We start from the raw sequence: 24,117 nt of genomic DNA, 5'->3' as shown, positions 1-24,117 counted from the left end.
GATTATCTAGTTCCAGCCCCTCCGGACAAATCACAGGACCGAAACGGTCATGAAATCTATATTCGTACATTTGTTTTGTAAATATCAAATAGATGTGACTTGAATTAATCTTTTTTTTTTTTTTTCCTTTCAAGTGAGAAACTCAGAAGGCATTAGCAGCGCTCTGAAATTCAGTGCTTTATGCCAACACAGCGAGCCCGAGCGTGGTGGGGGAGGGGGGGGCGGGGAAATAAATTAAAAAAAAATCAAAACATTCCAAGGCACGCAACTGGGTAATTCAATAACCCTCGCGCATAGAGGCATTTCACCCAGCGGGACTTTAACTTTGTGGGCTAGGCAGGCTGGCTGCACGCTGGAAAGCAGTTCCCCCCTCCCCCCCCAACCCCCCCATTGCCATTTCCATGCATAGCTGTCCCAGTAGGTGTAAAAATAGTCGGGCAGCGCCTGAATTGGAAATGGTCACCGGCTGCCGCCCGCAGTTGCTGGGGTTTCGGGTTCTCCGGGACGCAGGACGGCTCGGGGAAGGGAGCCTGGTACGGGGGGTCGGGATCCTCCTCCCGGATCCGTCGGCTGTCCTTTGGGAAGGCCGGGCAGTCTCGGCAGGGCCAGGGCAACGCCGGCTGTGGGAGTTGGCAGAAGAACTGATATGGGCAATGCACCGATTTGCCAGGCTTGCCATTCCGATAAGGGCTTAAGAACACAAGGGAACATGCAGGATTTGGATAAAATCCCGGACTATTATGGGTGCCACAGCGAAGAAAGTAAAGATCCTGAAGCCCTGGTAAGTCTTGGCTGAAGAAATCGGGGGTGAAAGGGAAAAAAACCAGGTCAGGGTTGTGCACGTTAGATCTGAAAAGGATCTCTGCTCAGCCTGAATCTTACTTGACGGCTTGCCGTGTTAAGAGATGTGCTGAAGGTGTCCGTGTTCAGGCTTTCTTTTGCTATTGGGACTGACTGCAATTAAAAATCAGCTGTCCCTACGCTGTGCTGTCACCTAGAAGTGGTGTCAGCCACCAGAAGGTTTGGGTAGAGGGGGAGAGAAGACCGGCAGCGAAACAAGTCCTTCAACTGAGCGGATGGAATCAATTCTCCTAGTTTTAACTGCTATAAATGACCCTGCATCGATCCTTCTAAAGCTGTTGTCTGTCCGGTACATGATGTTGTTGTCTGTGTTTGCAGTACAGCCAGAGCCCCGCAGACCTTTGTGCAGATGAGGGTTACGGTGAGCGGGACCGGGCACGCGCGAGGGCTCACACCGATGGCTGCAGGACTTGAGAGTTAGGCAGAAAGGGATTACAACCGCAAGGTCAGCATTTTCTATGCAATCCAGAAGAAAATCTTTGAGATGAGTACTTGCGTCATGTCCACGGTGAATGAAACACCTCTTTGATCTCCCGCCCTCCCCCCCTTTTTTTCTTCCTCCACTAGGAAAATTTGTTGTTAAGAGGTTGTTTCATTCAAAGTTGGCGCTGAAAGGAGGTAGCGTCAAAGCTTCTGGCAGAACGGGAGCATCAGGAAACCTTTAATATCAATATATCCAAATATTCTCCCATATTGATCTAACATAAAATTGTTCCCAGGTCAATGTTGTGCTTTGCACTTGGATGAATTAGTGCAATGCATTATAGGAAATGTAGTTGAGATGAGTGTCGGCGTTCGTAAGGGAAGACACCGGAGGCACTCCCGGCAGCAGAAGTTCTGCTTTCTCCTAGAAAATAATGTTGATGTCGTCTTGCTTTTCTGGTAGGATTTTTTTTTTTTTTTTTTTTTTTTCTGAAATCTTCTGAGCAGTTCTCCTGCATGTTTCACTGACGACACCGTTGGACCGGTTCGTCAGAAATGAAACTTTCTTCAAGCTAAAACGTGAAATTAAACTATTTCTTTGAGCTTTCAGACAATTTTTTTTTTTCTCCTGCCCTGAGCAGTTTTTGGTCGAATTAACAAATAAACTCTATTTCTGATGGGAAACATGAAGTCAGGGGGAGGGACAAAACCAGCCCCGGGGGGAGGACAGGCTGCGCCCGTTTCTGAATTTGTAGATTTCGACAGGTATTTCCCGTAAGGTGAGTGGCCTGGAGCCGTTAGCCAGTGCATGGAAGTTCCCCGCGGCACAAATAAGTGAGCTCTGAAGCAGTTCTCTGGACGTGCGGTCTCTCCCAGGCGCCCTTCTGCAGAAGGGCAGGTCTCCGAGGAGGCAGCGGCGCGCCAGGAGGGTCGGGCGCTTTGATCATGTCTTTGATACATTCAGGCATAAGACCTTGGCTTTATATGGCTCCGGGAGGGACTGACGGAGTCGCTTTAGAGTATCTGTCTTGATGCAGATGTTACGGTGCTCAGAGGATTGCGAAGAAAACTTGGCGTATTTCCCTAAGAAGGTTTACGGTCTCTCGTTATGTTTATTATTATGATTCCTTACAAAAAAAGGTTAAAAAACTTTGCTAGCTATACATTTCCTATGCTTTTCTATAGCTGTAGCCGCGCTCGCTGTCTCGGCTTGCGGGAAAGACTGCCACGTCAAGCTCAACGTGACGGCTCCGTGAATCTTGTACCGGATAAAAGGTTCGGAATAATTCACTTGGTATTCAGCCAACTCAAATGGCAAAATTGCTCTGCGTAATCTAATCTTTTCTAAACTAAAACCAAACACGGTCTGCTGCTTCAGGCCTGTCCTGCTGAAGAAATCAGGAGTGCGTTGGTTGGACTGTCCTGAATGGTTTATACGATGCCAAATAACTCTGTCAATGGGGTGTCAGATTTTGATACTGAGTTCATATTTGAAATAACAGCAGCATCCAAAAAAAAAAACAAACCCACAGCCAAAATATTTCATAATCGTATATTGTAGATTTAATAACTTTTTTTTTTAATGTGCTGAAATGAAGACATCTCGGATGACAAAACTCCGGTTTGTTGCATTCACAGTATATTAACCTCCCTTTTCACTTGGATATTTAATTACCTTCATATTTACTCTCGAAAGTACATGATCCAGTCGTGCTTTGCGGTGCTGGAGATATGGCTGGATCACGTGTCCCCGCCTATGGCAGGGGGGTTGGACTCCATGATCTTCAAGGTCCTTTCCAACTCTAAACCATTCTGTGATTCTACGTTGTATTTCAGACTACCTAGGACAGACTGCTCATTCTGTCTATTTTAGACACCCTAAACTGGGACAAACTGCTTTTAGGAAGTATCCCTTTTCCTTCTTATTATTGCTTGATGCTACGGACAGCCTGTGTGACCTGCTTGAATTAGGTGTCGCTTTTGTACAGGTGAAGTTAGATGAAAGGGGTTCCTCTCTGCTGCTCAGGGCTGAATTGTTTGAAATTTAGGATGACAGGAGTTGTGGTTAATAGGTCGTGTTCAGCTGGGAATTTGGGGGAAACAATGAGTGCTTAATATCATGACCGATACACCAACAGCAAACGTCACGGTTCATGAAGAGGAGGGGTTTACGTGGTTTGGATGTGGTTCAAGTGTAACTCCCGGACTGATTGGGGGTAAATGAATGTGAAGAGAGAAAAGGAAATGATCCATTCTGGGTACGATGCTATTAGCGTGAATCCTGACAAAAACCCAACCAACTCCTAAATGAAGCCTGTTGTCTTTCCAAAATGGACAAAATGAAAAATTCTTCACTTACTACTCTGGTATCCGTTCTACCTTTCTGTACGAGTAGGGTCTTTACGATGAGTCTTGCTGCCAGAACTGGCATTGAATTAGAAACTGCTGCATTTCAGTGACGCCCATTTTGTCTGCGTCTATTTTAGTCCACCTCAGAGGAACATGAAATCATTTTTAATTTATTTTTTTTTTCTGTTTATGGTACCAGTAAGGTTGAATCGATGGGCATTCGGTTAATGGTGTTTAGGTAAGTAAAGCTGTTGGGTTGTTTAGCACTGAGGGCGTTAGCACAGTTCTTTTATTAGAAAACGTCCCTTTGACGATAGGACAAGGGATGGAAGGGGATGAAAAATTAACGAGGGTGATAGAATTATCTGTCAACAGTCACAAGCTTCGCTTACAGGCTAGATTTTTGTTAAGGCTGTTATTCTGCTAGATACGCTTGGAATGGCATCCTAAATCTTTCTAGAGGTGCTCTAGCATTATTACCGCTCTACTTAGGAACATCATTAGCGATGGAAACTTCCCATGGAAACCGATTAAATGCCTGCCAAGTTCTAAAGTTGTCACTAACACCTCAAAATCTCAATATACGGTGTCCAGAAATATTTGTCCTTCCTTTAATATTGTTCAATTCCTTTAGTGGAGATCTTCATCCAAACCAGTATTTGAGAGACTTTGGTAAAGGTGTGTGTCACGCAGGAGAACGAAGACTGAGCCCGTGGTTCATTTGAACACATCCTAAATCCTTCTTCTTTCAGGCGACGACTAAAGGATACTTTCACTCAAATTCCAGCGCAGGAAACTTTCCCGTTAAACAATGGGATTATCCATTTCTATTTTTAGAGTAGTTAGTCTTAGTGAAGGAGTAAAGACTTACTCTTTTACTACTTAGTAAAGTCTTAGTAAAAGACATGAAGATTTTTTTTTATGGTTTTAAAGATAACTCAGACTGTGGTAAAAGCTTTCATTCTTTAAACCCAAATCCTTTGGATTTTGGTTTGGGTGGTGGGTTGGGGTTTTTGGTGATTTTTTTCTTTTTTTTCTTTTTTTTCTTTTTTTTTCCTTTTTTTTCTTTTTTTCTTTTTTTTCTTTTTTTTTCTATTTTTTTCTTTTTTTTTAAATCTAGGTTATGTTTTCTAGGCGCTTTTGAAATTCTATGTTTTCGATTCACACTGATGAGTAGAATTCTGACTTGCACAGAATTGACTTCCAAGCCGGGATTTATACCAAAACGTTTGGTACGTGAATAGCCCATTGGGACACCGGGATTACCCACACCTGACTTTCAGCGAGTTCTGAAGTGCTCCTCTGGATCAGAAGCCTATTATTGATGTTACTTTGTATTTTAAAATCAGTATGGATGAAAATAACTTCTGTCGTTTCGGACGCTGTATTTGGAAGGACCGTGCAGCTGGGCAAGAGACTTTTATTTTGTTCTTTTTGATAGAAAACTATGCAGTTTTGCCTCAGTTCTCACAAATCCTTCATTGACGTAGCAGAAGTCAGCTGGCAGCGAGGCCGGTATGTCAAATTAATGAACGTAGTGGGAGGACTCCTACGGATGTCTGTGGCAGCTAAGGATCACAAAGGGTTTATAGAAGACATTTGCTTCTTGGCTCAAGTAAGGGTCGATTTTACAGTAGTTTCCCTCTTTTGCTGCTGCTGCAGTTGCTAATATTGGCCCAAACTCGGGAACGCAGTTAAGCGTGTATTTAAATCCATCCTTTAGCAAGCAACTTAAACCCGTTCAATTTGAGATCAATTGGACCTAAAGAGGGGATAAAAAATACGTATATGCTGAAGTGTTTTGCCAACCGTAGCCTTTTATATTCTTTATTGTTGTCCTGGTTAAAAACGAAGCAAAACTGATTAAACTTTTGTAGGTTCCAGTGGAAAGAAAAGAGTGGCCGGATGGCTGGTGTCCTGCAAGCTCTGGAATTTCAAGGAGGACTTTGCAAAAGAGTCGAAGGTGTCGAAATATAACACCCGGCATAAAATGAAAGTCATCCCTTACGAATAATTGGGAAATTGCCCAGCAATATCAAAAGACAGAGCAGTTGAAGCCTGGCTTTTCCATTAGTAAAAACTAGAAGGGTCCATAAGCGTGTAAGAACTTCCAGTTGTGCCTGTGTGGCACCTCCTCCTTATGTTACTCAAAAATATATGTTTATTGGGGTGTGGTAACAGCAGTGAGAAACTTTCTAAATATCAGCTGCAACTTTCTGGCAACAGTCTTTGACAAGACACTACTACGAAACTGTCATATGCAAATATTTAATTATTTGAAGGATTCTTTCAATTCGACAGTTGTTGAGAACATATTGGAATATTTGAAATTGCTGAATGTTTTAATCCTGGGTCATAGGTAGCGTATAGCACAAAAGCTTTTCCTTTTCTTGTAGCTCTTTCACCGTCTTGTTATTACACAATATTTTGTGCTGTAAATAGCAACAGCCAAAGTGTGTGCCCGTGTCCATACTCTTTGCAAAATTATGGCGAGGGCAACTCCAGCCGCAGTTCCAGCTCAGTGCCGGTAAAAGTGGTGCCGAGGTCTCTTTCTCCTCCGTGAATATATTATTCTATGAATAATTTGCCACAATGGTCAAAGCACCTTAAATTATTCAGGTGCATAATACGTACTTAAAAGAATATTTTAATTTTTCTGATTTATAAACATCATCATCATCGATCTAGAATGATAGACCCCTGAAATTGAAATAATTAATCGCTAGATGCTATTAGCTACGTCTTGGCAGAGAATATTTAACTTGCTAGTGATCTCTTGTCTCCGAAAGGTTGTCTTCCTCTTCACAGTTCCTATGATTCAGCTTCTCATTTCTTTAAGAAAAAAAAAAAAAAAAAAAGTTAGTTTATTGTAAGGCCAGTTGTGTCTTTTTCCTGGATAAGAACATGCGTTAGATTATGAGAAAGAGCTGTTTGTTTAGCTAAGACTGCTATTTTAGAATGGTGGGCTTCTCAGGTCAACTGCTTATTGACGAGTTCTATACAACCAAAGGTACCTAGCGGGATGAATTAGATCTGAAATGTCTACACGTGCTCGAGTGGGAAAAGCTGCGCGATAAAAACACTTTTTTGAAATTGAAATAAGAAAATTGGGAACGTTGTTCATCCAGGAATTTAGATACTGAAATTTCTTTAAGATCTGCGATTTAATCCCATCTTCCTTCATGCCTTCCAGTAAATTAATGGGAGGAAAATATACATTTTTATAAGCAAAGGAAATGGCTTTGCAAAGTAAAGCACTGTTGCGTTTCTTTTCTTTCAGAAGATGAATGTTACTTCATTAAAGGCTGGGAAAATAGGTTTCCTTTACAGCTGTTATCATCTCATTTTACTCATTCACCAGTGTGAGATGACTGAGCCTGTGCCATCGCAAGTGCGAGGTGGAGCTCGCCTTCTGGCGTGCGTGTCGGCGCTGCGGGCTGAGACTCTGCTGTGCTGCTTTAATTAACAAAACCTAAAAATCCTTTGCCTTCTTGCCGTCATAGCTGCGTCTCGGGCTCGCGGGTCACGATATCACCCCTTGTTCCGGTGTGACGCCCTTTGGAGATGAGCAGCACTTTCAGCTCAAGAAAAAGAAATATTCAGGGTACGGAAGATAAAATGTCAGCCGCTGGAAAACTAGTGGGCAAGGTTTGCAGAAACTGTTCCGCGAGGAAGAAGCAGTCCTTTTAAGGTCTCACTTTTTACGTTTGAATGCCGATGTGGAAAAAGCTACCACGCTGGCAGAAAAATACCGATGTGACAAATGAGTTGGGTAACGGTAACGCCGCATTTGTGCCCCTTTTAGAGTTGCACCCGATTAAACGATGGCTGGTTGGACCAGAAGGTGTCTCAAATCAGAGAATAACCAAGCCAACTGGGACAAAATTTAGCGGTTATCTCAAAGGTGGGAGCATAAATTGACACTCTAGAAGGTATGGCATAACAAAAACGTAATGGAATGTGTTTACATATTGGTCATTTCCCCTCCCCCCCCCCCGTGTCATTTAAGTACTGAAAAACATCAAGAAGCCGTGAAAACCTGAGTTTACATGATGCAACTTTCCTTCTGCGGCGAGCTGAATTCTCAACTCCAGGTATTACCTGAATATATTAACGCGATGAGCCAGCCGTCAATTAAGAGCTTTTTAATGAAGAAGATTTAACAAGCCATCAGCGTTTTCCTAATTATAGAAGCAGCTGTCGGACAAACACTGCCTCGCAACTCTGAAATTTGTAAATGGCATTACCGCTGTCAGATAACGCTGAGGACTGCCGCATTGACAAACTTCTCTTTTAATACTGACTCTACGCGCAATAATAATGCGGGATTCCATTTAACATCAAGGTTTTTATAACTGCTGATGAGTTGCGATTCTTCATTTATATAAAGCGTACAAGTTAAGAGCAGGTTTTGCTCACCTCCTGATGAGGGCCGACCTCTTCAAAACTTAGAGCCGAATAAATTTTTTCCGTGAAATCAAAGCAGTATGTCCCAGAGTCGATGCTTGAAATGTAAGTTTAAAAGGGTTATTAGTATTCAGATACAAACTTTAATACACATACAAACTAAAAATGTTAAATTAAGGTGCAAAACTGTTATTTGGTTAATATACATCAGTTTTGAATTCTGGTTTTGAGGTCACTCCATTAATAGACTGTATTTAACGGGTGAGAGTCATTCGGTAGGCCTCGTTGCGAGGCTCCCTTCTCCCATGGAGATATTTGGGATTATGGACAGGCTGGGGCCATTCACCTTATTTGGAGGAAGAAAAAACCAAGGCCTACCTGTAGGAATAATTTTCCTAGAGACCTGATTTCAAACAAGTATTTGGATGGCTTTGAATAACGTTATATGCAAGCCGTCTTTTGAAAACCGAAGCCTCCTACTCCCCCAGTCTTTCCTTTTTAAGCACGCAGCTGGTTTTCAGCCGCAAATTTGAAGATGTGGAGAAATTCCTATGAGTTTGGCCCAGCGTATGATTTCGGCGCTACGCATCGTGGTTCATTTCTGCCCATCTCTCCAAACCGCCTTTGAGAAACAGGGGTGTGCTGTGTGCCATGAGTGACGGGGGTATGCCACGGGACGGGAAAGGCAACCAGAGGGAGGACAGAGGAACCAGAAGGGAAAGTCTGACTGGTTGAAGAAAACACTAATTTCCATATATGATTTAATTACTGACATTCCCTGAGCTTTGTGTTTCGAATTCAGGCAATTTTCTGGCATTGCAATTAGCAAAAAAGAAGCTGAATCCACAGCCTCTCAGGCATTTTTTTAAAAAACCCATATATTCACTCGATCGTTTCTTATATTTTCTTATGCAATTTCTGACAACTCGGTAGTTATAAAGAACGCGTTTGCATTCTGCTGTGAGTGAGTGTACTTAAGGTTATAGTGATTTTTTTGTTCACGTTGTAGAAAATCCTCGTTTCTGGCTGAGATAATTTATCCTCAGTCAAAAGTTAAAGACAACAAGTTAAGTTAAAAGATGCAAGCTTTTTATGAGGTTCAATAACGCCAAATATTCTTCGCAAATCCATAGCGTGTATTAGGATTGCATTGCAAACAGAGTTTCTAAAAAAAAAATAGTTATCAAAGACTTGTAGACTGCATGTGTGTTGGAAGTTGGGGGTTTTTTACGGTGACTGTTGTCCTCCTCTTTGATCAGCGTTTGGTATCTGTAGAACTGCAAGTAAATAGTCCAGATTCTATCACGACTGTAGCGAAAAGAAAAATCATCTTTGGAGCAGTCCAATGTTTGCGTTAACTACTGTTAATGGTGGATTTTTCATCGAGCCGGTTGGATGTCTCAGAGTGGGAGATAAGCAAAAGCTCATTAAGTCCACAGACTGTGAGTTTGTCCCGTACTATAAAACACCAGCAAAGTCTTCTTCGGTCCTTCGCGCCTTATTCTAATAGCACGCTAATAACCGGTGGAGTAGATTGCCCAGCCATAATGGCCACACGTGAACAAAAGCGAGCCCTAATTTGGACTGAGCTGAGCTGAGCTGTGGGTGGCGTGGGGAGAGGCCAGCGGAGACTTTGCAAATTAACGTGTCGGCATAAGCGTTTCCTTGATTGCAAGCCTCTCGTGTTCACCTGGTCGCTCGTAGCTGCCGAAGGCGTATCTTCTCTGGTCAACCTTTCGTTTGCGTATCGGTAGAGTGCTCGCTTTTCAGCCTGATCTGCATACCTGTGTAAATCTCCTAAAAAAAACCCAAACCTCGGGGGTGTGTGCATAGGAAGAGATGACGTGATACATATCACATGGTGCAAAGGACTCCGACTCTGTGTTTTTATCTTCTTTCTTGCAAAGAAAGTATCTTCAAATGACAGTTTGTTGGCAGTTTGTCTTCAGCAGCCGACAAACTAGCGAAGACCAATGCGCCGGCTTCCGTGCCACTGAAACGCGTCATGAGTTCAACTGAAAGTCTACACGTAAGGAAACAAAATGTTTCATGAGATTACTGAAGCGATTGGAAAAGCCCGCAGATCAAAAGTCATCATTTCCTCGCGTGGTAAGACTGCGGAAAGCTGCTGCTGTTGACTACCGAGACACTTTTGTCAAAATGGATTTGAATTCGTAACGCGCTAAAGTGAATTGCTGAGACAGTAGTACTGACAAAAATGCTTTTTAAAGACCTTGAACGAATGAGGAGAAGGAGAAAGTACTGATGAGCTACTGAAAAATTAGAGCTGACAAACAAAACCAGAAAAGAAAACGCAGATATGAGTTCTCCTGACTTCTAAGCTTTAAAACACAGGGTGGAATCTTTTAAGTATTTCGTGGAAGCGCCCACGTGGTATTTGTATGTGAATTTGTATCTGAAGCAGCTGAATTGCTGCTTCGTATCTTGTATTTGTGTGTTCAAGTTTGATTTAAATGAGAACATCAGGCAAGTCTGCGAGAAACTATTTTGACATAGGAGAGGCCAGACTACGAAGAGATGGGTGCGCTTATATTCATCTAATATGAGATGAGGACGTGTTACAGCGAGAAAATTCGTAATAAGCTAAAGGTCACGTAGGCGAGGATTTTCAAAGGCAGTTAAATAAAACATCAAGATCTTCTTGTTTCACGGGGTTTTTAGCAGTGTTGTTCCTTTGCTAGTCACGATGAAGCCCTGTTATTTCAGAGTGAGAACGTACCCAGCGAGAGACGCTTCTGGAACAAAAGTGTGCCTGTAGGGGGAGGTAATCACGAAGAGTTAATTCATAATAACTCTTCGTGCAAAGAAGAAGTTGATATTCCGCACTGTGATCGATATTCAGGTGTACGTCATGTGTCTCGAAGTGATGCGCGTTGCAGTAATTTAATTTTGAGATAACGACAGTCTGAATGAAGGAAATGAGGATCTGTTTTGAAAGCGCTGCTTGCATCTCCTTGGCCGGAAGGAAATGGAATATAGTCGTACGCTCTCAGCTGCAATCTGAGCTTCCAGCAGGAATCGAGACTTTAACGTTTTCAGCCTTTTGTGTTACTCTGCGTGAAAGAAAAACAAGTGATGATTGATTCATCCCTAATAAAACAGGAGTTGATTGATTCATCCCTAATAAAACAGGAGTTGTGGATGTTCATTTGTTGCGTCGTTCGCACTTACCCTCTTAAAAGTATAAAAACAGAGGAGTGCAGTTTTGGCATGGTAAATTATTGTAGAAGTAGTAAAGCGTGGGAAAAAATGGGGGAAAAGGAGGTAAAATGCGCGTCCTGTCGAGGCAAAGATGCTTTTCCCATTAATTTCAGGAGGGTCCTGTTCTTGGTTAACGTTTTTACGCAGCCGGTTTATTTTTCAAGGACACTTAAACACGAAAATATAATGTTGTGCTTTTACGCGCAGGTGGGCATGGCCGGAGGCGGCGCAGCGCTAAGAGCTCTCCTTCCATCTTAAAAGGGGTCTCTTTCAAGTCCCTGTCAGAGACCGCTTGTGTGTCAAGGCTCGTCCAAACGCTGCCCTGGCCAAAGCCCGCGGCTCTCAAAGGGTTCCGTCAACCCAAATTCCTGCGCTACCTTCCCCGTCACCCTGCGGCCCCTTTGCAAAGGTGCTCTGTTTTCTTAACAGTAAAAGATGTGGAAAATGGGCTGAAGTTCGCCGCAAGGAATTTAAAAGGAAATATTCTTGTCTTGGCGCGGCAGCGCGGTTGTGAGAAGAATCATTTTGATGTCATCCATCTGTTGCGGATTAACATAGGTTGGAATGGGGGATTGCGAAGTGGGTTAGGACAGCGCGGTAAGTAGGGTGCCAGAAAGAGATGCATTGACATGGATTGGGTGACCGAAATAAATTGCTTTGTCCATCAGGATTAATAAGCTGAAAGCCGGGAGGCTTTTAGGATATCCTCATGATGTGAAAAAAATGGTTTTCGCCCGGTGTTTCTGACAGGGAGGGGAAATCAGATGAGGAACGTGCCCCGCCGGAGGTGTTCCGGTGGAACGCCAAGGGCCAATCCGGCGGTGCGCACGTCCTCCTGCGCCCCTCTGACCGCAGCCCCACAAAACAGCCCCGTACCGTTATTTATCTGCTTTTTGAAACCCGCTCCTCCTCTATTTGTTTTAAGTTTGAAAATTGTTACGGTCTCTCTGTGCGGTCCCGAACGCTTATTCGGTTTAATCGTTACTTCTCTTGCACGACTTCGTTTTTCCTCCTGCAGTTGCGTTCGCAGCCAATTAACCCGTGTGTGGGTTCGCACGTGGGTGAGCATCGAAGCACGCGCTGGTTTCAAATAGCCGATATAATTTCACGTCGCGTTCGTCGATAAAGGCGAGCGGGCTGGCGCGTTTCACGCTCCCTTGCTTAACGGGACGTCCCACCACCTAACTGAAAAATGAAAACGTGATTTTAGTTGGTTTTTTTTTTTTTTTTTTTTTTAAGCTCTAAATGCTAAGGGTGATGGTATGACTGGAGGTGATTTAGGAGCCGGAGCGTTGACAACGTTATCCCGGATTTAGATGCTGAGGTTTGAGTACTTCATCCGCTTTTGTTCTGTGGTTAGCTCCGCTTGCCGTGCTGCCCCGTTTTGCCAGACTTTTTTTTTTTTTTTTGCCTTTAACATGTCCCACTTCTGTGTCACAGGGGGTAAAATACAGCCGTAGGGCTTTTTGGCTCTTGGATAGTGGGTTTTTTTCCTCCAGTGTGTACCTCTGCGCTAAGCCAGTGGGTGTGCATCCATAGGCACTGTAGTCATGTAACTTTTTGTACCAAGTACAAATCTAAAGCCAATGTATGTTTTTTTTAAGTAGTATAGCCAATAACAGCAGTGACCAGTTATTTTCCAGAGTTTTGAGTATATATAGATTAAAAAATCAAACCGAAAACTGTGGCTAGCAACTTGATGCCTGTTTTTTTTCTTCTTATTGCTAATATCAGTTACTATAATTTTTGGTTTGGTTTTTTTTTTTTTTTCCTTTGCTAAATTCTGAACTTGAGCAATTACTGCACTATTTTGCTCACTCCGACAGGTCTGCAGTTCTTTTCTGCCTGCTTTAAGTATGCGTATGCTAATTAATGCAGATATAATTCAAAGTCAGTTTTCTTCACAGTTTTATTCTCCTGCGGCGTGAAGCGCGGAAACCTTTCACTGGTGATGTTGTTGTGCTCTCTTTTAAGCAGGAGCTGACTAGAGATTTATTTTTTTCTTCTTCTTCTTCTTCTCTTTTCACAGTCTGACAGCAATGCAAGCTTTCTCCGAGCTGCCAGAGCTGGCAATCTGGACAAAGTAGTGGAATACCTGAAGAGTGGAATCGACATTAACACATGTAATCAGGTAAGATAGTTGAAGGGCAGAAGTTTGTAAGAGCGAGATGCCATAAACACCCCCCCACACCCCAAAACCTAGGTTTTTTCAGGCTGGATTACTTTATACAGATGTTCTGATTCACCTCAAGCTGTTTTCAGTCTCGTTCTTCGGTGGTGTCTTTCTACAGGAAGCTGATAATGTCTATAAAACGGTGCTGCTGCTTTTAGTAAAGCTTCGTGTCAGACTTTTTGGGCTCCTCTTTCTTGCCTATATGCCAAACTTGAATGTATGCTTTGGTAGTCTGACACTAGCGGACCTGCTGTTGTCAAGTTCCGGTTCAGGTGGAAAGAGTGAGCCCTAAATATTTGGCAAAATACTCAAGTTATGCAAAAAAAAAAAAAAAAACCAACCACAACATAATCCTAGTTGAGGAAGTTATTAAGTAGTATTCTTTGGATACAGGTAAATACCATGATAAAATATGCCTGGCTGTCAAGTTGAAAGTTCTCGGTAGTTCTGGTTGGTTTCTTTGTTGAAAACTACAGTTTGGATGTCCTGAAGCATCTGTGTTCAGCCAAACCCACCTCACTCCTGGTCTGCTTGGGTTCATGTTGCTGGGACAGCAGTGGGCCCAGGTGGCCAAAGCGGCCAGCGGCATCCTGGCCTGTATCAGGAAGAGTGTGGCCAGCAGGATGAGGGCAGTGATCGTCCCCCTGTACTCGGTGCTGGTGAGGCCCCACCTTGAGTACCGTGGTCAGTTTTGGGCCCCTCACTACAAGAAGGACATTGAGGTGTTGGAGTGTGTCCAGAGAAGGGCTACAGAGCTGGTGAGGGGTCTGGAGCACATGTCTTATGGGGAGCAGCTGAGGGAACTGGGGGTGTTCAGCCTGGAGAAGATGAGGCAGAGGGGAGGTGTCTCTACAGCTCCCAGAAAGTTGTTGTGGCGAGGGGGGTCAGTCTCTTCTCTCAATTAACAAGCGATCGGACAAGAGGAAATGGCCTCAATTTACACTAGGGGGGAGGTTTGGATTAGATGTTAGGAAATAGTTCTTCAGCAAAAAGGGTTATCAAGCATTGGACCAGGCTGCCCGGGGAAGCGGTGGAGTCGCCACCCCTGGAGGTATTGAAAAGGCAGGTAGACGTGGTGCCGAGGGGTGTGGTTTAGAGGTGGTTTTGGCGGTGTTAGGTTGATGGTTGGACTCAATGATCTTAAAGGTCACTTCCAACCCAGACGATTCTATGACAGTGAGGTGGAACTCTTTGTCTGACCAGGATACTTGGGAAGCTGAGGCCACCCGTTACCCAATTTTCTTTGTCTGGAGCAGTGAGACTGTGCCAACATTCATATTTTTTGCTCTGTCAGTTGTTACTGTTTATTGTATCCGTGCATTAGTTGTAACGAGGCATGGCCATGTCATGGGTATTGCCCAGGTTACCGAAAGATGCCGTTCTCCAGAGGACGTGCATTGCGAATGGGGGTTGAGGAGCAATAGGTATTCCAACAAATTGACAGATGAGGGGAGGATGGCAGTGAGATGACTATGACTAATAAAGTCCACAGCATGCCAGTTGCCAGGTGGTGATTTTGGGTTGTATTTTTGTTTGTTGGTTGGTAGTTTTTTTGTTTGGTTGGTTGGTTGGTTTTTTATTTAAGCTATTTTGAAGACCTTTTTTCTGGCATCTTCATAAGTGTTAAAGTTTAAAAGAAAGTTCCAAATTTCTTAGTGCGAACATTTGTGTAAAGGACAGTGTGGACCGGCATCCTTGGCAGAGCCAAGGAAGAAGTTGAAAGCCACGTACGCCAAATGGTGTCCTTAGCTTACGTGGGAAGACGTTGCTCGGAAGTTTTAAAGTGAGGTGTGCTTGGCTGAGTAGGAAAATTGAAGCTGATAGAGGCTAATGATGTCTTTCGGGCAACAGTTTGCAAAGGTGCACGCAGCAGTGTTTGAGCGGATTTCAAAATTGAATTGCAAAACGTTTTTTAGTCACCTAAAGCAGTTTCTTGTGATCATCGTTTTTTTTTCCGCGTTCAGTGTATTATGTTTAAGCCCTGTAGCGTGGGGACGTTTTTAGAGTCTGAGGTTTCTGTTACTCCTAGAGCAAGAGTTCTCTTGCAGGACACGGTCTCATTCGTGTGATAGTAACAGCAATAACTTCAAACAAGAAATTACTGGTCTAAATTTGTAACGACCTTTTTACTGTTCTTAAAGAAATTATCCTGGCCCTATTTGCAACATGTTGATGCGTCTTTCTCCAAAATAAAGAAATATAGTCTGTGTTTTCAGTTTTAAGCTCAGTTTTCAGGGCTTGTTATTGGCTTGGCTTGCGCGCTAAATTAATGGGAATGCGGGAGCAATGGGATAGCAATTGCGTAATTCACACCAAAGAGAGCAGATACGAGCGAAATAAATGGGTACATTTGCACATTATCTGGGGATTTTACTAATTTTTTTTTATTCAGATTATTCAGTTAATATTTTAGTAAACAAATTTTAGAACTAAAATATTATTTGCTTGTACACAATACTCTGTTCACATTAGGTTTTTCAAATTTTTTCTATTTTGTGGTGAAAGGAATCATCTAAGTATCACTAAATAACCTAAAGACAGAAAAATGATGGAAAGTCTTGTGCTTTACTGAAGAAAAGAAAGAGCATTCCATTGTGAATCTCATCGTCCCCCTGTCATTCATATTACTTTTACACTTGGTTTTAATAAAACATATTCCCTTTTTGCCAGAGTATGTTTCCAGGTATAAGACGTTCGGAGCTTCTCTGCCCTTTGGGAAATGTGTAGGGGTGGAATATACTAGTACCAGATAGCGGAAAAAAATTGAAGTAAAAAATATTGGTTTGGTCTTTGTACAGAGAAAACGCCCCAATTGTCTTATCTCTTCTGATCGCTGTTCCGATTAAAACCAGAAATAATAAAGATTTTCTTACTGTGTCCTGAGACGCCGTTGGGGCTAGTAATATAAATTGTGTCCAGGAGTTGAGCTGCTAGTTGCTGTGGACATTCCTATTACAAATAAATTAAATATTCAGCAAAGAAAGCTATATTTATCTTTGGAATTAGTGAGGAAATTATATTATGACTCCGTTAACCCGTGGCAGCTCATAAATTGCTCTCCGGGGCAGCTGGAAGGAAAAATGCTGTTGAAACAGCATTTCTAATTTTTTTTTATTTTTTTTTTTTCCCCTAACAGCTAAGGTGAAAGGTGCACATTTTCCAAGTCCATTTTCAGGCTGAAAGCTTGAGCTGTTCCCCGCTCTGATACGCACGTGGGCTTCAGAAGCCGCGGATTTCTTTGGTAGCAAAGGAATGCTGCGAAAGCATGGGTTTTCTTTGGGTTTCCTTTGGGTTTTCTTTGGTAGCAAGAGCAGTAATCCCACATGAAATTGTAAATCTGCCTTTTTCTGGAAGCGTTTTAACCAAGTTGTTGGGCGGCGGGCTCGGGAATAGTGCCCTGCCAGCGGTGCTGAGGGCAGATTCCCCTGGCTCTGCAATTTGGGTTGCAATTGCCGTAGCTCTGAACCCTCGGGGAAGAAATGAAACTTTTGCGTCCTCCTTCAATATCTGGAAGCCACTTGTACGAAAACCAATAGGAAATTGCTTCAGAAACCTGTAAGGGGGATTATTTTGAAGGGGCAGAAGGAGGTGTAATGAATTTCTCACGGGCAGTATTTGTGCATCTTCTGCCTTCGGCTTACTTGTGGTATACCCTAAACCTATAAGGAAGAGCCGTGTGCTGTTTTAACCAGTCTCAAAGCATCTTTCACTTCGGTGGTTCATTTCTAATGAAGTCTTTCTTGGTCTGTCGGTTGCCTAAATCCTACCTTGGCCGTATAAAATTTTAGAAGGAGTTTTTCCCAGCTGTGTAGTTACATGAGCTCGTGTGTCTTCAGTGGGTTCTAAACCACTTCTTCGTTTGGAAGTTCGAAGGCAGCAGGAGGAGGTTTAGCACTCCGCAGTGCCAGGAGCAGCTGGTGGGACGGTAGAGGCGATTGTTTCACCGAGAGCAAATCCGATTCGAAATGGGCGCTCGTACAGTAGAAGGAGCACTGGGCGATCTGGGCATTGTGGAGATATTCTGTCCTACTTCAGCACCCTGAGCGCGGTCTGGTCAGCCAGTTGATTCTCCTCGGCCGTCCCACGCGAAGCGCCTGCTCCCCGGTGACCTGAGGTGCGGAAGTCTGAGGTTTCCCTTGCTATCTTTGTCAGAGCTCAGCCGGTAAGGAAACATTCGGTGGGGGGTATTTTTAGCTGACCAGCTCGCTTGTGTCCAAGCGGATTAACATCTTGTAGCTCGCTTGCATTAGCAACGCAATTCCGATGACCCTTGGATGGTTAGAGAGTTGCTGTGATTTTTTTTTTTTTTTTCTTTTTCACAGTATCACAGCATGCTAGGGATTGGAAGGGACCTCAAAAGATCATCTAGTCCAATCCCCCTGTCGGAGCAGGAACACCTAGATGAGGTTGCACAGGAAGGCGTCCAGGCGAGTTTTGAATGTCTCCAGAGAAGGAGACTCCACAACCTCCCTGGGCAGCCTGTTCCAGTGCTCTGTCACCCTCACTGAGAAGAAGTTTCTTCTCAAATTTAAGTGGAACCTCTTGTGTTCCAGCTTGAATCCATTACCCCTTGTCCTATCACTGGTCGCTACTGAGAAGAGCCTGGCTCCATCCTCATGACATTCCCCCTTTATATATTTATAAACGCTAATAAGATCACCCCTCAGTCTCCTCTTCTCCAAACTAAAGAGACCCAGCTCCCTCAGTCTTTCCTCATAAGGGAGATGCTCCACTCCCTTAATCATCTTAGTTGCCCTACGCTGGACTCTCCAGCAGCTCTCTGTCCTTCTTGAACTGAGGGGCCCAGAACTGGACACAGTATTCCGGATGCGGTCTCACCAGGGCAGAGTAGAGGGGAAGGAGGACCTCTCTCGATCTGCTAACCACCCCCCTTCTAATACAGCCCAGGATGCCATTGGCCTTCTTGGCCACAAGGGCACCTTTTACCTTGTTTCAGAAAGCTGTAAACTTAGATATGCTTTCATCGCTGGTCAATCTTACCTATAACAGAAGTTGTTTTACATGTTGTTATAAATTTATGTTTTCTACTTAAAATACTACCTCCCCTTTCAGGAAAGTTATTACTGCTGTAAAAATACACCGTTGAAGTTCCACCAGTTGATAGGACTGTGATGCGATAGAATGTTTTAAGCTTGGCTCTTCTGTAAATCTGTCGTATAAATCCAATTCCTTTTGCTTCATAACCTCGGGACCTACGTTTGCAACGCTTATTTAAGTGACGAGTGCCATCAAATTTAACAGCGCTGCAACCGTGACTTTAAAATAAATATGCGAGTAAGCGTCTGCATGGGTCCTGAGAAATGGCTTGACATTCGAGTGAAATCAAGGGCATTCCTTTGAAGGAGGACTTCAAAGCTCAGGCTGTATGGTGTCCAGCTTTCCCCTAGCTCTTAGCCGGATGTAATCAAAATGACCGCTAACTGGACGCTGGCGGTGAGTTTGGAAAGTAAAATCGCTTAAAGGTTGTTTTTAAACAACATTAAAGTCGGTAAATCATTCACTCGGTACGTCGCATAAGCTCTGCTGTGTGACTCGTGCGTCCGCGACGTGGGCTAAAATCTGAGCGCAGCATCTAAACGGAAACCTCAGAGACCGTTCGCCTCGGTAGACTACCGCGCCAGGTTCGGCTTGCTGACAGCACAGTTCCTTCTGGTTGACTGCAGCGGCGGAAGAGCTGTTAAAGAGGAAGAGTTCCCGGTAAGAAGACGCACGGCAGGGAAAGCTTCTGCTGGGAGTGCTGCTGCTCCTCATAGTCCCCCAGTATTCTTCTTTAACAGCCTGGGGTACAGAATTCGTGTTATTTCAGGAACTTTCACCCAGAGAAAAGAAACAAGCACACGCTGTGTCTTCGGGACATGGTCCCGCGGTCCCACCATGTGGGACCAGGAGGTGGGGTGGGGTGCCCAGGCTGCCCTAGGGAGGACCTAATGCTGACAGCGTGTGAGCTGGGCTGTGTCACGCACGGAGAGACAGCCCTAACATAGCAAGCTAGGGTGCGAGGGATAGATTCGCCAAGTTTCTTGGTATTCTCGATATCTCCAATTCTGTGGAAAATCAGCTACGTGTTTGTTCAATTTTAAAACTACATTTAAATCCTAATTAATTTTATTTAAGTATGCAGCTAAGTGCTAGTCTGAAGAAGGCTGTTTTCCTGAACTGGAGCTTTATACTATCCAAATCTTATCTATACCACCAAGAAAGCCTTGGTAAAATTTCTTGCTCCTTTTCTGGTACTTATATGCTGACATTGAGACTGGAAAAATGTCAAAACTAATTAAAACCCCCACAATTGTGGCCGCTATTTATTTTTTGGGGAAAAAAAAAAAAAGGAAAAAAAGAGTAGATGGAAGAATAAGAAATGAAAATAATCTAAAATATTTTGATACGTTGCCTCCCCTGACGAAGAAGAGCTGCAGATGACCCCAGTAGGCACGTGTCAAATGGAAGTTAGGACACAAAACCAAGAGCAGTTCTGTTGCCCGTGCCAAGGAATTTAAGGATAAGCTTAAGTGGGGCTTTCCACATGCCATATAGAAAGACTCTCGTCTTGCTGTCTGGAAGAAAGTTTCCATTGAAAGACCTACTGTCAAGAAGAAACTTGCCCAGTTATATGGGACCCAACCTGGAGAGCTTCAAGTTCCCCAGTGAGGAGAGAGTAAATCTAGAGTCAAGTTCTTCCATTCAAATAGATCCAGCAAATTCTATGTCTTGACTGTAAGCACCAAAGGCCCACCCCCAGGACAGAGCAGTTAGTACGATAATTACTTGGAAACCTTACAAGTTGGTTTTTTTTTTTTTTTCCCATTGTTCCTATTCTTCTGCTTGCTCCGAGAAGAATGTGACTAGGGTCGCTGCAGATTTATCTGCTGTGGAAAGGGCTTCCCATCCTGCAGCTGGCAAAGCAGAGGTGAAATCACAGCCAGGTGAATGCAAATATCCGAAGAGATATGGCACGCAATTTCTTAGTGGCTTGAAACAGATAAAACGTTCCTGGATGATAGATGGCCACACCACCAACTTTCAGAATCTGTGGGTTTGCACAGATCAAAGCTGGGCTTATACCTGTACTTATTAGGGTTTTTTTTTTTAAATAAAAAAAGTAGTGGTTGACTTTTATGCAAAACAGAAGAAAGCCACACTAAGATGATTTAATTCAATAATTTTATCTGGCATCTGGGTCGAGTTAACTCAGGAGTTTTCTAGACTGTATGAAGTGTTTTGTGCTCTTGCCAAAACGTAGAAAACAAAAAGAAAATGCTAAAATAACCCCTTCAGATCTACAAATAAAATGAATGTCTAATTTGGATTGTCTCAGCCCTGTTAGCCAGGAAAAGCTCCTCTCTGTGCACTGGCTAATCTGCTCCCTGAAGACATCGATTGCTCTAGGGGAGTTCCCCAGGGCAAAGCAGGAGCTGAGATGGACATCCTACGTTGTCAGGACTAGTGAGTCCGATTTCATAGAATCGCAGGATGGTTTGGATTGGAAGGGACCTTAAACATCATCGAGTTCCAACCCCCGTGCCCTGGGCAGGGACACCCCCCACTGGACCAGGTTGCTCAGACCCTGTTCTGTAGCCTTCACCGTCCGTTGAGGACGTACAGGCACTTCAGCTTCTCACAAACTCCAGTTCTGGTGCCATATGAAATTGCTCACAAAGCTTTTTGGTAATGAAGACCCTCAACTTGTGTTGATTAAGCAGCACTGGTTTATTGTAAATTTTATTACGAGTGGGAGCAGACTTCTCTTATAGAGGTTCGGGAAGAGTGAATAAGCCGTGGCAGCGGCTACTGCAGCCTCAGAGGTCCTCCTCCTCCTCCTCCTCCTCCGGGTCTGAATGGGGCATCAATGTGGTTGTGTGCTGTCTAAGGGGAAAAGCTAACACGCTCCACACAAAACACAGAGGGGATGTTTGGGGTTTTTTTGAGTGAGATATCTGAATGCTCTTTCAAAAATAAAGCCCCGAATATGCAAGGATTATTTGTTTTTCTCAGTATAATGCAAGTTTTAGACTAGATCCCGTCTCAGAAAACAGTACATAATGTTAACAATAAGCTTTCCTGAACAGAGATAACCCAAGAAGATGCTTTCTTCAATTCGAGTGTTTGTTTCTCAGATCCCAAGTTTTCATGGAGATCTGTCTTTATAAATAATCAAAGTATTTCCCCCAATTTAACTGTTTCCAAAAATTTGGTGGAAATGAATGTTTCTGGATATACTGAATACGGGGATAAGTTACAGTTCTTAATATAGTTATATAGTTAATAATTAGTTATTATTTAATTATGCTTTGTTGAATGCTACCTTCATATCAAGTTAAACTATTATGGAATTCTTTAATCTGTATTCAACCACCATCGTCTATTCTGAACACCATAAATCATTTCTATTTCTTTATTTCTGGAGAGAGTTAGAAATGTCAGGGGAAAAAAATCTCCTGTTTTAAAAACAGTCACTTAAAAAAAATAATTACTGGTATTTCATAGGATGAAAAACTGATAGCCGTTGGAAATCTCTGATTCCTTTAAAGCTCTTTTCCTTATGTTGCGAATGTAGTTATTTTGGGACATGGTTGCTATTTCTAGTTAATGTAGCAAGAGGAGACAACTTGCTTCTGAACCAATGTTCAAAATGTTGACTAGCGAAATCAACTTCGATTTTGCGGTATGCGTTTGCGCAGCCCATAGTTCCAGCAGAGGTCAGGCCCCCCAGTCTGACCAGTCTAAGGGGTCGTCGGTTGTCTGCTGTGTTATGAAACAGAACGGGCAATCCAAAAGGCAACGTAAAGTAACGTTTCCCCATCTTGTCTTCGGAGGTTTGTCAGTTTTCCTGGTGATAGAGTTACTTTCTTGGAAGGAAAAATTTGAAGGATTTTGGCATTTGTTTTGAAGAATTCTTCCATGTTCACAAGGAATGTATGTGAAGTCTGATACCTCGAGGATTCAAATATCGGATAGTTTTGGGGGGGCCTCCAGCTCCGAGGCTCTTTAAAACTTAGATCTGTTTGGCTTTTGCTCTCCTTTTGTGGGCTTCTTTATGATTTGGTTGGTGTCTTTATTGCTTCAGTTACAGCGAGGCAGAGCGCCGGCTATTAATTACTCCCTCATTGAGTCCAAACGGCAAGCAGCTGATGCTCCCAGTAGTGCTGACTATAGCCTGAAGTAGCACTGGAGTCATAATGAGGGCGACAGTATCACATGTTGATGTCACTCAGTAGGTTAATTCATTTTCGTAAGTTCGTAGGCTATAAAGCGACATAAAGGGAGAGTTTTCATCATCTTGAAATTATTTTTCTTTTTTTCAACCGTCCCCTTTATTTCTTCGTGATGGTTTGGGGAAGAACTTCAACAAACCTTCAGGCTTGAGAAGGTCGTGCCCAGCTCTCCGATGTGCCCTTTAGCAAATCCTTCTTGAAAAGAGGTTGACCACACGCGCTTCTTACTTCCCCGAGAGATGTATTCAGAGGAGAGAATTTGCAGCAGCCTTAGACTGACATCAATTAAAGAGACGGAGAAAAGTATTTGACTTCAACAAAGACTGAGATACTGCTTTTTAGTCTGAGCCTCTACTGGTGAGTGCAGATGCCTTTGTACCTCTGGCAAAACACGTAAAGGAGTTAACGCGACCACGCAGAGTTAGTCGCAACAGCTTTTTAATTTTCATTGTCTTTGTAACTTATGCTTTGCTGTTGGCCTGCTGCTAGCTATATAAGCCTGTGAACACAGCATCAGCAGAAGGAACTTGGTAAAAGTGCATTGCACGTCACGCTGCAAGGGAGTCTCGAAACGTTAAAAAAAAATAGATTTTTTTGTATTATTTTGGTTGACTTTCACGATGTTTTTTTTTTTTTCTGGAAGTTCCTTAAATGCCTAACCTTGTGCGACGAAGGCAAGAGTAATTAGAAACTCAAATGTTGGCAAATCTTCCCGGAAAGTCTTGCATCCCAACTTCCGTCATTTGGTGGGAGTTGTAAGGGGTCAGGCTATGAGCCTAAAGAAAAGAAGAGGGTTAATTTTGATAATGTACATTCTTAAAGATATTAAGTACTTAATGAATACCTTCAAACGGAAATAAACTTCAGGGGAGTAGGAATCATTACATTTAATAAAGGTTGTGTTCTTCAGTGCTGAGGCCATTATATACTGAAGTAACATAAGCAAACGCTCACTTGTACGAAGATTTTTTCCCCCCTTCCTTCAAACAACGTCATTTCCCCATCTACGCATTTTCATGTTCCTTGTGCTTCTCGCTACGTCTCGCCAGCAGAAGGTGAGTAAAGCTTTCGAGGACTACCAGGTTATCCTCTGTACCGGCCGCGGCTGAGCTTCGGGGGGAGGGTGGAAAGCTCGCCCCGTGCCCGCATTGCAGTGTGCTGTGCGCTTTGTCAGCGGAGCTGCAGTAATTCCAGGCAGCTCCTGGGGCCGTATTTTTGACTTTTTATTTTTTAATGAGTTGCTACTGCTACAGAAGCAGCGATGCCGGCCTTGCCTTGGCTTGGCGGTCACGCTCCCATGCCGTGCTCTCTGCTGCGGTGGCAGAAGCCTGTGTGCAGCCTCCCACCAAACGATTGAGGGACCTGATCTGCAGAGGGGTGGCCGGGGAGGGAAACGAGCCGAGGAGAGGACAGGAGAAGCGGAAACGCTTCTGGTAGCAGCACTGACTT

The 24,117-nt window shown here is 43.4% G+C and overlaps 1 protein-coding gene across 1 annotated transcript in view; it reads left to right on the top strand.

Annotated features, from left to right (window-relative positions):
- Nucleotides 1-646: 646 nt before the first annotated feature.
- Nucleotides 647-24,117, top strand: part of ANK2 (ankyrin 2) — a gene marked incomplete at its 5' end in the record, with an annotated part of 168,552 nt that continues 145,081 nt past the window's right edge. Inside the window, 2 exons of the mRNA XM_082482440.1 lie at nucleotides 647-781; nucleotides 13,292-13,393. Coding sequence (XP_082338566.1) covers nucleotides 647-781; nucleotides 13,292-13,393 — 237 coding nt within the window. The remainder of the gene's footprint in view (nucleotides 782-13,291; nucleotides 13,394-24,117) is intronic.

This window comes from Vanellus vanellus (assembly GCF_965231255.1).
Source record: "Vanellus vanellus genome assembly, chromosome: 4".
In the NCBI taxonomy this organism is placed as follows: Eukaryota; Metazoa; Chordata; class Aves; order Charadriiformes; family Charadriidae; genus Vanellus; species Vanellus vanellus.
Note: the sequence above shows the minus strand (reverse complement) of the source record. Positions and strands in the feature narration are given on the sequence as shown.